Source organism: Limulus polyphemus, unplaced genomic scaffold, assembly GCF_000517525.1.
Source record: "Limulus polyphemus unplaced genomic scaffold, Limulus_polyphemus-2.1.2 Scaffold660, whole genome shotgun sequence".
Classification (NCBI taxonomy): Eukaryota; Metazoa; Arthropoda; class Merostomata; order Xiphosura; family Limulidae; genus Limulus; species Limulus polyphemus.
The window spans coordinates 267,529-281,860 of NW_013666270.1; the positions used below are offsets into that span (position 1 = coordinate 267,529).

General features: G+C 32.7%; 1 protein-coding gene across 4 annotated transcripts in view; it reads left to right on the forward strand.

The window, feature by feature from the left end:
* The window catches only part of LOC106459777 (circadian locomoter output cycles protein kaput-like), a 122,401-nt gene that overhangs the window by 92,899 nt on the left and 15,170 nt on the right, over positions 1-14,332 (forward strand). For all 4 annotated transcript variants that reach the window (XM_022386324.1, XM_022386325.1, XM_013919435.2 and 1 more), the window contains exon 11: positions 9,358-9,551. In XM_022386324.1, the coding sequence (XP_022242032.1) occupies positions 9,358-9,551 (194 nt within the window). The remainder of the gene's footprint in view (positions 1-9,357; positions 9,552-14,332) is intronic.

Genomic DNA, 14,332 nt, shown 5'->3' on the forward strand with positions numbered 1-14,332 from the left:
CCTTGTTTTATAGAAACAAAACAGTTTAGGGATAATTATTCTTTTTTCACATAACTCAGGTATTCTATTTTTAATTCCTGCAAATATTACTTAGTTACAAGTTCAATAGGCACTGAATAAATTCCTGAATTGGGGTCACATACTCCAATGGGTTCTTCTATACATCTCACCATATCTTCCTCCATCATTTCTAAATAATTATGCTGATCACTTGAAACAGCAATGTAAGATTTTTCATTCTATACATTTAAAGCCAGCGAATGGTTTAATGCTAATGGTAAGTGTACAATTCTATATAGATTAAACTTCCTATCTGTTACCTTCAAGAGTATCGTTATAAACATCCTCAAAGTATCCCCTACTGCAGCAGTTTTGACATCAGCCCAATAATACATGTCAATCTGATCACTATGCATAGGAATTACAAATTGTAGATGTGGGGGTAATCCCCTTTCAGTTTTGTCTAATATTCTTTCCAGTTTACTCGGGTTAGGAAGTATGAACTCAACTTTTTATCTGCAGCTACTTAACTAAATCCGTCCTGCTACTTTCTGCAGTAGAAGATAGTTGTTGTAAATTATTCTGAATCCTAGTGTTTCAAACTAATATTTCAATTTCTGCTTTGTGAAGCTTAGTCTGTCTTACTCTGGTATGTATCAATGTATTATTAATATTTACTAGCACTTTAGATATTTTCCTGATCTCTTGGTAATGAAATTCAGTTGATTGATTTAATTAATTCATTATAGTTACCTGTTCACTTATGAAGTTAATCATTTCCATAGATACCTGTCTCAATTGCTCTACCTTCTCATTCAGTTCGTGTAAATTGTCGGTGGGCACAATTGTGAATAATAATTTCAAAATGTTTCCACCTTCATTTATTAAACCACATATTTGTCGAGTTTGATCTGATATCAACACGCTATCTTTAATGTTATTTAATTCTAAAATCAAATCCCCTATCTCATCATAGTATCATCTAACTAATGTCTTGTAATTTTCAATTAACCCTTCCTGTAAGATTCTTGCTAACTATAAGATAGCTGTGTCTTATATGATAGAGCATTGTATTTTCCAAACTTTTTTCATTCGAAACTAATGCGAGTATTCACATCAATTGAATTCTTGAATATTACTAATTCTTCTCGTAAACGCACTAATAATCAAACATACAATTGAAACGGCATGTCTTTAACAATTATCCATTTATCTCCAGATAATATGAAATTTCCTTCATCAACAAAAAACCATACCTACCTTTTCTACTGGAACAATACTTACATTTTGTCCAGTCATGACTCCTGCCATCAGTAACGTAAGAATCCTGGTAAACCTATAGATATATCTACTAATAATACATGTAATTATAAATACTTAGTAGAACATATATAACATACATTAGCCATATACATATATAACTTATCCAACTTAATTTGATTACAGCTTCGTAAATAGTTTATCATATTATTGAAGACTTCTAATACACCCTCTCTTATGTTATTAACTACTTACTCATCTCCTTCTAGTTGTAGGGGTCACTTCTGGTTGAGTTTATATAGGACCACGTGATCTAAGGTTATAGTCATGGACCACTACATCAGCTTGTGTTGTCACTCATTATCCTCAGTTATTGGGGCACTACCTTCACTATCGCCACTATTTCCTCTGTTGTTATTACTTCATCTAACACGACGCTATCATCCACTAACTCTGGGATTTCTATCTCTGTCTGTATTATTTCCTCATCATCAAGAGATAAGTCAATTTGACTTGAGTTATCAGTTTCTACTGTTCTCATTTTGTTCATCTACCTTGGTTTCATCAGCTACACATTCATACTGATAAGGCTTATACTCCTTCACCTTCTTTAACCTGTTAACATGTACTAACTATTTACCCTTTCCATAGATCTCATGGATCTCAAAATTCACTGGAGTTGTTTATTTAAGAACTCTAAAAGGACCTTTCCATAATTTTGCTAGTTTTTTTAGTTCTTCCTTTCTTAACAATGGGAGTGTATGACAATACTTTGTCCACTAACCTTATTTCATTAGTTTGTGCTTTCTTATTTGCTTGCTTCTCTCTACACTCAGCAGCTTTAGTCAAATGTTCATCAGCTAACTCAAATGCTAACTGCATCTGCTGTAATAACTTTGCTTTATAGTCATAATCTATTGCATAATTCATTCTTTTATGGGCTAGTATTTCTTGCATAGGTAACATAACATCTCTACCATGTAATAGAAAGAACAGACTTTCCTGAGTAGACTTATTTCAGCACTTCTATAGGCCAATAATAACAAGGGGATCTGCTTGTCCCAAGTTTTCTGATCTTTCTCTCACTATTGAGAGATAATTTCTAACAAACTTCTATTGAATCTTTCTACTAAACCATTGGCAGCCAGGTGATAGGCTGTAGTCTCAATTTTTCTTATACCTAGTAACTCGCAAACTTCCTTCATTAACTTAGATATGAAGCTACTACCTCTGCCTGTTAGTAAATACTGTGGTATACCATGTCTAGCTATTATGTTATTCACAAATGCCTTTGAATATTGCCTCAGGAAACTGTGACTACTAACACATTTGTTTTCTGCATAGGATGTAGGCAATGGGCCTTAATATGTCCATAACTACTAACTGAAAAGGCATGGTTAAACTCAACATTCTTTGTAAGGGAGCATTCCATAAGTGTGGGCTAGTTTTTCGTTTCTGACATTCTATACACGAATCTCAATAATCTTTGATGTCTTTTCTCATATTTAACCAAAAGAATCTTTTACTTATTCTACTGTATGTTTTTGCAAAAGCTAGATGTGCTGTGAATGGTGTGTTGTGATATGTTTTCATGTGGTACAACTATCTGCAATGTGCAGATATATTACACTAACGAATTACATTACCCATGAGCTGCTCGAGTGTGTGCCTCATGAAACATTTTTATTATAATATTATTATTAATTATTTTACCTAATCTAATCTAAACAAACCAATTATACATAAAGAATAAACATGAAAAACAAGAAATAAAATACTTAACCAGTCTTCTTTTTTCTTGCTGTCAGTTTTCGATGAGACTAAAGCCTAATTTTTTACGGTAATGATAGTAATGCACTAAATAATTTTTATTTGATTAAAGAATATAGACAATTAACATGCAAAAAAAGTAGAAAACCTCAAAACATTTCTGGCTTTCTAACTATGCAACAAAAGCCATTACAAATTCATCCAAGCTAGTCATTAACTTTCTCACGGGAATGATGTTGGTACTCTGGGTGAAATTGACATTTAACCATTCAGAACATAATGTTATACAATACGTCATTTGATAGATGATAACCTTTCTATTGGCTATAGGTAATATATAATTAAACATAAGAGAGAACTATTAACGAATTCTGAAAGAGAGGATGTGACAGGTAGGTGTAGCAGGAGGGGCTGATTTTCTAATCAATAGCTCTGTAACCAAACAAAATTGAAGACTAAAAATTATGGTTTGTCTGAGGAATGATGATTTTATAGAGAATAATTAATGTTTAATTTCGTACTTTTTTGATGGGTGGTGGATAAAATAGAGATGACATGCTAAAAGAAAATGTCACATGGGTCACTCTATGGGAAATTCAGGATTTTTTTTTTTTAATATTGCTTTGTAGTATTAAGAACTTAAAACTTATATGCTATTCTAATTGGTATAACATCTACAAAAAGTAGATTAATAAAATTTTGAATGTAAGACACTAAAACCTTGTGTCATGCACAGTAAAGGATACCATGGCGATAGGGTTAAATGTGTAGTGCTGCGTGGACCTAACTGTACGGGTTGCTGTGCTGCATCTTCATTATGAGCATTAGTCCTTCTAACGACTCTTCTGTAGTAGTATCTGTGCCAGCAGTAGTTATATTCACTTACTTACAACTTGTCTATTCACACTACTTACAATGCTGTTTAAACTAACTTACTTACTTTTACTCCTTTCTTTACTCTAACCAACTTGCCATTAGTTACTCGAAAAATCCTGGAAGACTGCACCAGTTGTGACAGGCAGGCAGGAATGGAGGCTTGCCATTGGAGCTCGACTTTACCACCAATCACTATAGATTTATATTAAATCCAGAATTACAGTTGCAAGTTGAGTGCACAAGTCACTGACTTGAGGAAGTTTACGGTTAGAGACTTGGATTTCACAAAACACATAAAATTTTAATTCTTCACTTATGAAAATACAAATACAACTTCTCACATCAACTGCTTGGCTATTTTGTTAAGTAATTCCTCTACTACATACATTAAATTACCTATTATCCTTAGTAAATTCTCGATCAACACACTAAGTGAATGATACTCAGACACACTTGGAGTTACTAGTTTTTTTATGCATTTTGCTTTAGTTCCTAAACTACATTAATCGATTGAGAGAAATAGCAATTCAACTTGCATCAAATTAAAATGGTGTTCTGGCTTCTTTGTAGGTTGAGCAGCTTCAGCATGTCAAACAGAACTTCTGCAAAAATCTAAAGAGAGAACTTTTCTTTGGTCCCGGAGAACTGACTTTTCAGCTCCAGACATGAGTTTTTAAATGATTCTTTCATAGTATCCTTACGAGTTCCCAAATAGTGTGCAGATCTACCCGCAAGTAGGTCTAACACTTATTAGGTAATTTTTGCAACTTGTTGGACTTCCCAAAAACAACAACAAAAATTCTCTGGTAATTGTTTGCTGTTAGAATCGGTAAATCAGCCGCTTGCTCACTTGTAGTGCTCCACACTGCTCTGGTTATCAATACCATATTAAACTCCCAATTCTTGCCTCGAACATAAACTTTTTAGTAGCATTTTCTGTTCTACTAGAGTGGCATCATCAGTTTTTCACTGTCAAACCCTTGACTATCTTTCACTTGTTTTTTTTTTTTTTTCTCTAAGTGTCTTAACAGATGTGCTGGGTGTTGTTGTTGTTTTTCTTACTCTTAATTCTCAATGCTAGTTAACTGTAATCTGCCTAGTTCTGGCCCTATTACATATAGGTGATCTCCCTTACATCATTTCTTCATATATGTGTACCACACTCATAACTTTCTATAATATAGATTCTTCTAAATTTTCACTTAATTACCAGAGCAATTGCATAAAAATGCTTATTAGTCCAGTTGCTTCACATCTTAACCAAAGAGATATCATAAACTACTTGTTGACATTCTTCAACTCCAGGGGGATTTCTTTTTCTTTTTACAAGTTATTTATTTTGCAGTGGAAAACATAAAATCAAATTTTAAATGATAAAATGATCCCCAGTAGGTTAGAAGTAAGCTTGGGTGTTCATAAAACTAAAATTCGAGATCTGATTCCTTTGTGCAGCTTTGAGCTTAAACAAATCAAGTGCTATGTTAAGATGCATGTAAAATGGTGCAACTTAAACAGTATCACTCCTAATATTTAGAAAAATGCTAAAATGTTTATGGAGTGAAACTATTTCTAAAAACAATCATTCTGTATTTGCAACATACAAGTTTGTGATGAAGACTTTGTGAAAGACTTCTTTCTTTTTCTTCTGAAGACTGACACATGTTTAAAAAATAAAAAGATGTCACAGTGCAATTACAGGAGCAGTAATTTAAAGACAAAAATTTTAAATTCTAATAGCCAAGTTATTTTGAAAGGTGGACCTTCCATCACCAGAAGCAAACGTGAAGAAGGATTCATGTTTCAAAAGCACACAGGTTATAGGTTTTTCATATTTTTGTGTTTAATTGATTTTTTGAACTTTTGTGTTTTCTTAACAACACAGAGGAAAAGTAAATTTCATAAAAATGTGGTGACCTAATAGTTAACCATTAGGAAATTAATTATGAAATTAAAATTTATTATATAATATAACATAAGTTTATAAATCTGGTAGCAAAAGTGAAACACTCAATTAGAGTTCATTTGTATAACCTGTAATAAGCATGTAGGTAAATGTGAAGAATAAAGTTTAAATAATATCTCCTAAGATATAAAACACTGAGTATAGTGTTAAAAATTTTGTGTCATCTTTACTTCCTCTTCCCCATTCTCCCTTGCCATCTCTCTTACGTCAGCCTTGGTTGGATATTTTTCATCCAACAAGTTGACATTATTCAACTTCACACCTGGATTTTATGCGTTCCATCACACGACATCAGGGATTGACATCTTGAGTGCTGTCCTTATTAACACATTCCATTGGACATTTTTCTTTGAGGTTTATCAAAGGAAATGATTTACTTATCATCAATAATCTCTCAGAAAATCTGTAACATGTTTCTCAATTTTTCACATGGTTGTTTCACAAGGGTTTGGCACTTTTAGCTGTTGCCTTCTATAAGGCTGCCTTATCAGCTCCTTTTCTTTTTTTATATGCAAAGAAGAGTTTTGAGTCCCCAGTTTTATCATTACTTTTCAAATCATTTTGCATCACCCTCTCCAGGTTCCTAAGTGGGATATAACAGTGGTTCTCTATGCATTATCATGTCTGCCTTTTGAAACATTGTAGTCATGTTCACTATATCATCTTTCACTTAATACATGTTTTCTTCTATTATTGGCTAGTGGGATCAATATTCAGTTGTGTTTACACACCATGTTAACAGGATACTGTACCATTCCAACTATACTCTATTGTATGCAGACATGGTCCTTTCTACCTAAATTTGCACCAGCTATGGAAGGAGATAAGGTTTTATCACCTATTAATCTTCCCTCCATTTCCCTTTAATACAACTTTTTGGATCCAGATTATTTTTTATGCTGCCCTGTTTGGGATCTCCGATGTTATGTGATGTGTACTGAAGAATTTCAGGAGTTACATCTCCCAGGTTATTTGTCCATTAGGATCTTTCAGTTTCACACAACTTATCCCCTGTCACTTTGATAAGTTGGTTCAAATAGTATACTCTGGTCTCTCATTAGACAAGTGGAGACTTCTTCGGGTCTCATCTTATCAAGTTTGACATATATTGATGTCCCTGACAGCTCAGTTCTGTTGTCTGCTGGAGGAAATTGTACAGGCTCGTATGTGGACCACATCTAACACCTTTATATAACACTGTTTACATGATTTAGACAGTCTTCTCTTCTGATGGGTTTTGGTTACCCCCATGGCTGTTGTACATATCCCAACTTGATTGTGACAGAGGTGAGTAACTTCATTTCTTTCCTTTTCAAGGACTTTTTTGTCTTCCTCATTTGGATCCCACTCAGTGGCACGTGCTGCCTGGTCAAATATACTTTTCGTAATCCGTGCTAGTTACCAGTAGACTAATAACTAATTCCTGTTAGCAACAAGCTCTGTTGAGATGGGGTGTTCCATGAAACTGCCTTGGCACTTTCCAGGTGGTGAATCATTGTTCTATATCAACTATCACAATACTGGATCATTGCTCATGGGCTGTCAAGAGTAAAGCACAAAGGGACTTTCCCCATCCCTGCTAGCCACTGCATTGAACAAATTGGGGCTGGTTTGCTTTTCAAAATACATGGTTCATGTAAAGCACTGTCTCCAGAGCATCATTCCTCAGGGTTCCACTATGCGTATCCCCCCTGCTCTTCTAGTGGAGCATGGGAGTCCTTACCACTGTGTTTCCAGTTGCTGGAGTAGTGGACAGAGGTCTGTTTCCCCTGAGTGATGTTTGTACTCATTATTCTACTCAAGGAGAAGAGAGCAAAGCTAGTTACCCTCCTACCCTTATCCTATGTGGGAGCCTCCTCATAATTCCAGTTCAAAGATGACAGTTCACTATCCGGTTGTGTGAGCGTGGCCCTTCTTTTTGATCATTCTCTTACTTTCCATGATCATGGTAGAGGGTCCTCAACTCCTCATAATTTTGCACGAGGAGCATCACATCAGTGAGCCATTGACTAAACTTTGTTTGTTCCACATCTTCCTTGTAATTCAGGAGGCAGGAGGTGTTACCTTGTCTCCCAGGTTGAAGAGTTAGGAATTTGATTCGTAATCCCAGGCCGAATGATCTCTGTTTCTTCAGGTTGAGTGAGGTGTGAACTGGCTCTGTAATTCTGAGTTTGGTTTATTGCATTTTGTGCTTTTTCAGGTTGGAGTTTGGGTTTGTCCACTTAGGTGTTGCTTGTCTTCTCTTTGTAATTCCTTTGGCTCGATATGCAACATATTGTAACTTTCAGGTTGGGTTCCCATCATATCATATTTTTATTATACAGTTATATTGCAGACCCCATGCCCTAGCCACTATACCTTGAATACAGCTTTGAGCCCACAGCCCTATAATTCCAACAACGAGATGTGGAACCTTGTATGTGTGGTTGGAGCCTGGACAAATCTCATAATAATGAACAATGTCAACTCTATAGCCAGTTGGCTTTTACCACCCAAGTTTAGATTTCACTTTATCTGGTCGAGGTGCATACCTGTTCCAGAAGTAGTGTAGACCACTCCACCTGGCCAATGTGGGATTCTAGATAAAGTGTGAGAGGAGGTGTGTTTTAGAAGTTTACATTAAATGTATTTCCAATAATACTTATCTCCTTTCAAACAACCCACCCCCCCCCATTTCTTCCCCACAATAGCTAGTATTTGGGTCTGATAATCTTGCCAGTCTTGAAAAAGTGAATAAGAAAGAATGGCAACATTATCAGACCCAAACACTGGCTATTGTGGAGATGAAGGGGGGTATAGTGTGAAGGAGGTAAATATTATTATAAATACATTTTTATAGGGATTGGGTATAGAGGGTGCGTTGACGTAGGTGGAGAGTCACAAGATTAAAATCACTAGGGGCGATATAGTGGGGTATAAAGACTGGAGCAAACGAAGTAGAATTCGTACCATTGCTTAGATGGGGAAAGAAGAGAAACTTTCATCAGGATAAAGTGTGACAGGAAGTAATTATTATTGGAAACACGTTTTTGGTATAGAAAAATGTAAACCTCCATATATTCATGGACAAATATTTAGCAGAAATGTTTAATTAAAAACTCTGATTTTTTGTGTACAAAAGACTTGTAATGTTTACTGAAAGCTTGCCAAATTTCATGAATATTCATAAAACATCTTAAAAGTTATAGTATTGAAACTGTTTGTCACATTGGGATTACATTTTTGGTCAAATCAGTCAATCCCATAATGAGAGGGTTAAATGAATATTTATTTTACAATGCTTGTAAATATATTATTTTATTACACCTTTGAGAAATCATAATTTGCCATAATTTTGGTATATTGATACCATAAACTCAAACCTGTTGTCACAAAGACATAATTTTGATGAAATAGAAGTATATTTGTTGTAAAATATATCAGATTGGTTTAAAGATATTGCAGAAATAAATGTTATTGGTTCTAAAGACCAGACATTCCACTTCCAGTTATGACCATGTCCAGGCTACAGTAGAAATGGAAATAAAGAAAAACAAGCAACAGTCACCCAAGATTGATAGTTCTCCATGTCCTCCTGGCTCTACATCATCCCAAGCCCTAAGAGAAAGGGCATGTCAATCACCCACTCCTTCAGTTACCTCCAGGTGTAGCCTATCCTCTACAGTAACTGACTTTTCTAGAGGTAAGTAGGTATTTCTTAGTTCACATATCAGTTATTATTAGTAAATGTCTGAGTCCCTTCTGGTTAGGAAATCAAGCTTATTATTCTCAAAATTGGCAAAAATATTAATAATAATAGAATGTAGACAAATACAGGCTACTTTGTGTAACAGATGTTCTATTGTTATCATGTAAAACTGTTGCTTATTGCAAAAATACATTTGTAATGAATAATAAAAATATGATAATACCAAAAAACATCTTTAATATGGACATTTCAGAATTTCCTTAAATTCCAGCATTAGCTTTAATGTCTAAAAAAAATTAGTTCATAATATCTGAACTACAGAAAACAGCATTAGCATTGAGTGAGTTTTTGTATTCAATCGAACATTTAGAAAGAACAGATTTAAACGGTAACAATATAATGGAATGTACGATAAAACTTGTAGTCTACACATGTTTAATAAATAACACTGTTAAGAGAAACTATTATAGAGAAAGGCTTGAATATAAGCATCAACACTGTATCTTTAAAATAATAATAAATATCAAATAAAAACACTGAGAATCTGGAATTGATGTTATTATTTAGTCTTATTTTAATAGAGTTTGTAATCTGTGGTTCCAGAATTGAGAATTTTAAAGTTTTCTAGAAGTATGGGGTGGTTGTTATTCTCTGTGCAATTGGATACAAAAACTCGGGTGGATTACTTAGCTTACATTCGCTTCTTGCTGAAATTCCCATGTGCTCATGTGCATATATTTGTCGGTGACATGTAGTTTTACCAATATAGCTAGCTTTATAGTTACCACAAGTGTATTTATATACAACCCACAAGTGCATAGGAATGGGTAGTGTCTTTGATTTTAAACATATTTTTAATTCTAAATGTTGATGTAAATACTAAACTTAGCTTAATTTGTGGGTAATATGTTTGATTATTTTTTGAATTTGGTACTTGAGTTTAAATCTTTGTTTGTCAATGAAAGGAATGATAAGAACTCGTGGATATTTTGAGACTTTACTTGCTATTTACTCTGAAACTTTCAGAAATCATTAATTGATTTTAACCATTAATGTGATTGGTTCTTATAAATAAATTGGCTCACTACTGGTGAGGTGAGACAGTCTAAAAAAAGAAAAATATACACTTACTTTTTTTTTGGAAGGAATTTTATTAGATAGAATTAAAGTTTTTAAAACTTTTCATTTTCTTAAATGAACTTGTAAATATGATCAGCTCTGTGGCATTGAAAACAAAAGTAATGTAACATTTGCAAATGTGGTTGGACTTCCTGAAACTAAAATTCAAAACAAGGCCCTAGTGACATCATATTTATATTTATAAATAAAGTGAAAAGACTTGCTTATTTCTTCATGAAATATAACTGTTACTATTAATGTTGGCACCAGTATAAATCTATGGACAGCAAAAGTAGTTTTTGTGACCAAATTTACAGATATAACATGTTTTTTACGTTGGATAAAATGTGAAGATATATATATGTATAAAAGCCACTTTCTGTTCCTAATGCTACCTTCATTGGCCACATTCAAATTGGCTCAGTTCTTAGTCTCAAGTGCAAGTGTGGGGATTCTTTAAACTTTTTTATTATTAAGTCATGTTTAGAGCACTATCATACAATATCAGGTAAAACCAGAATAATATGATGGTTTATGTTAGTATTTGAATTTTGTTAAAATTCTATTACAAAGACTCGGTGTCTAAGTGGTTAACACTCAGCTTATGCAAGCCTCACTTTCAAATCCCAGTTGAGTCAAATTTGATGCTAATTTTTTTATATTTATTATCATATTTACAGCAATCTCTTTAATTATTTGAAAAATTACAAATGCCATTATAAATTAAATCAGGGATCATATCATATATTACATACAAATACCAGTGTCTATCTGTGTCATTCACAACTTGGGTAAGAGATTTTTTTTAATTTAGTCAAAAATGTTATAAGAATTTTTTTATGAAAAGTTACACCTTCTTGCATTTTCTCCTCAACCTCAAATTCTTTGCCTTTGCCATCACAATTAATAAATCACAAGGTCAGTCATTTCACCATGTTGGAATGTTTTGTTGACAACCAGTTTTTCACGTAGTTCAATCTATAAGGCTTTATCAAGAAGCAAATTTGAATAAGAACATAAAAATATGCATAATCCAACATTCTAATCAAGGATCACTTACAAAAGATGACCAAATCTACACAAAAAATTTTGTTTTTAATGAATTCTAGAAAAAGGATAAACATTCTTTATTAATATATTGTTACTATAATATAATTATTTTTTAGAAAGTATGTTCGTAAAACATTTATTAAGATTTAATTTTCAGAAGGAAAATTACTCAGCATTTACTGTCATGTGACAGGCATTCAGCTCGCCCCAAATAAAACCAATAGTAAAATCAAAATAGCTAAATTTGGATATAGTTAAAAATTAACATAAGGTTCAGCATTACATTGATATTGTATTTGTTTTTGACAATATCTCATTTTAAGTGTTTTTATTTTACTGTGATTTTGTAGTGGAACGTTAATTGTTGTATGTTATTTTCCAACGTGGTGGTTTTCTATGCAACAAGAGCCATTGAAAATTCAGCTAATCTCATCGGTATGTTTCCCATGAGAATAAAATTTGAACTAGATGCAAAATAGACAGTTCTCTGTACAAAATACAATGTAAAGTAATACATTATTTGATAGATTAAAGTCTTGGCTTTCTGTTGTTTATATATAATATAATAAAGTATTAAATATCAGAGAGAACTATTGCCAATTTCTGACAGAGGATGTAACAAGTGGTCAGAGCAAGAGGGGTCTGTTTTCCCATTTATGGCTTTGTAACTAAATAAGATTGAAGGCTATAAAAATTATGCTTTGCCTGAGTGATGGCACTTTATAATGAGTAGTTTACTTTAAATTTCCTACATCTTGGAGGGATGGTAAATAAATTAGAAAAGAGGGTATGCCTAGAGAGAAAATTTCACAATTCTCATACTTGCGGAAATTCTGGATTTTTTTTTTTTTTTTCCTTATAACTTTAAAACTTGTATATTATTAAAATTTGAAATGTTCGCTATGTTTTTATGTCACATTTCTTCATATAAAATGGTAAAAAAGTAATTTATTTACATTTTGAATGTAACTTGCTAAAATCATGCAGGAAAATATGGCTGTAGCAAAAGTGTTAAGCACAAAGCTATAAAACTGACTACCTGTGCTACACCTACTGCAGGTATGGAAACTTAATTTTTAGCATTATAAGTTGATGCTGTTTTTAGCCATCTTGTGAGAATAATTAATATTTTTTATATATATTTTTTGGCCATCTCATGGGAATAATCAATTAGTTGAATGTAATCGATTAATGAAAATCGAAGATTAATCACTTAGCTAGTTCCACTATTGTCCAGGTTAAGTAAGAAATGAATTTGGACTAATTGGCAACATCACAGACTAGTCCAATAGAACTAGTGGCTTAATCTTACTTATACAGGTTTGGATGTTTTGTGCATGTCATGACATTTTAGAGAGTTGCATTCAAAATGTAATTAAACAAAAACTTATCATTGGTATATGTTAATAAAATTAGCATCATTATGTAGTTTATAATTCACATATTTATGTCATTTAAGTTTCAATATCATAATTTCAAAAGTACATACTTGAAAAATATTCAGTCTTCACTTTTTATCATATGATGTGCTAGCTCTCTCAACTCTTCCCTTATAGTTTGTATAACTTTAGTAGTATAGCATTTGCATCACCTTTGTAATGTAAACACAATCTGTAAGTAATGAAGAGGTCAAATGTACAGTTTCAACATTATATTTTCTCTGCTTACTGAAATATCAATAAATTTTTCCAACTCATGACAAAAGCCTCAACCAACTATCCTTAACTTTAAAGGCAGTTTTTAAAACTATGTGTTCTTATTTGATGTAAATGTTTATAACCAATAGAAAGAGTTTTTTTTATAACTTCAAGCTTGCAACCATCCTTTTGAGGTTAGCAGCAGTAGATATTAATCTAGAGGAAGTGATTGGTGGTGTTTATAAGGAAAGTTGGTGCTCATTGCATTAAACATTTTTTTTAACTGAGCACAGAATTTCAGGTAATCAGCATGTTAGTCTCTGAAAAATCTGCTAATGTGTTCCCACTGTGATGTGTTGCTTTTATGGAATGAATAAACTGTACATTGTACAAGCCAGATAGTAAAACCATAAAATTAAAATAATTATGTGTGAAAAAGTAAACCATTCACATCATGAATAAAAAATCTTCCAAAATGATGTCTGCAAGGAAGAAGAAAAAATGTATTGCTCATTTTGTTTTATAATTTTCAAAACTTCATTTGACTCTAAGTTCTTGATTTAGCTATGTTTAATGTTAAGTTAGAGAAAATAACAAACACAAAGTTTTACTGATAAATTGATAATATTTATTTAGAAGGCTCTAAGGGTTATGCAAATGAAATATGAAAAAGAAGATGAAAGAAAAAATTATTCTTGGCAAGATTAATCGATTAGTAAATGTCAGTAATTGGTTAACTAAATAATACCTTTATAAAGGACTTCCAATTTTTAATTCACTTGCTGAAATATCAGGGTCACCTAGATGATGATTGTTACTGACGAAATACTTGTTATGAATTAATTTTGAAATTAACAAAATTGTATTGTTCATTTTATTTCATAATTTAATTTTATAATGTAAATTGATGATTTAGCTATAGTTAAGGTAGAGAATATAACAGATAAAATATACACCTTGAAAAAAGTT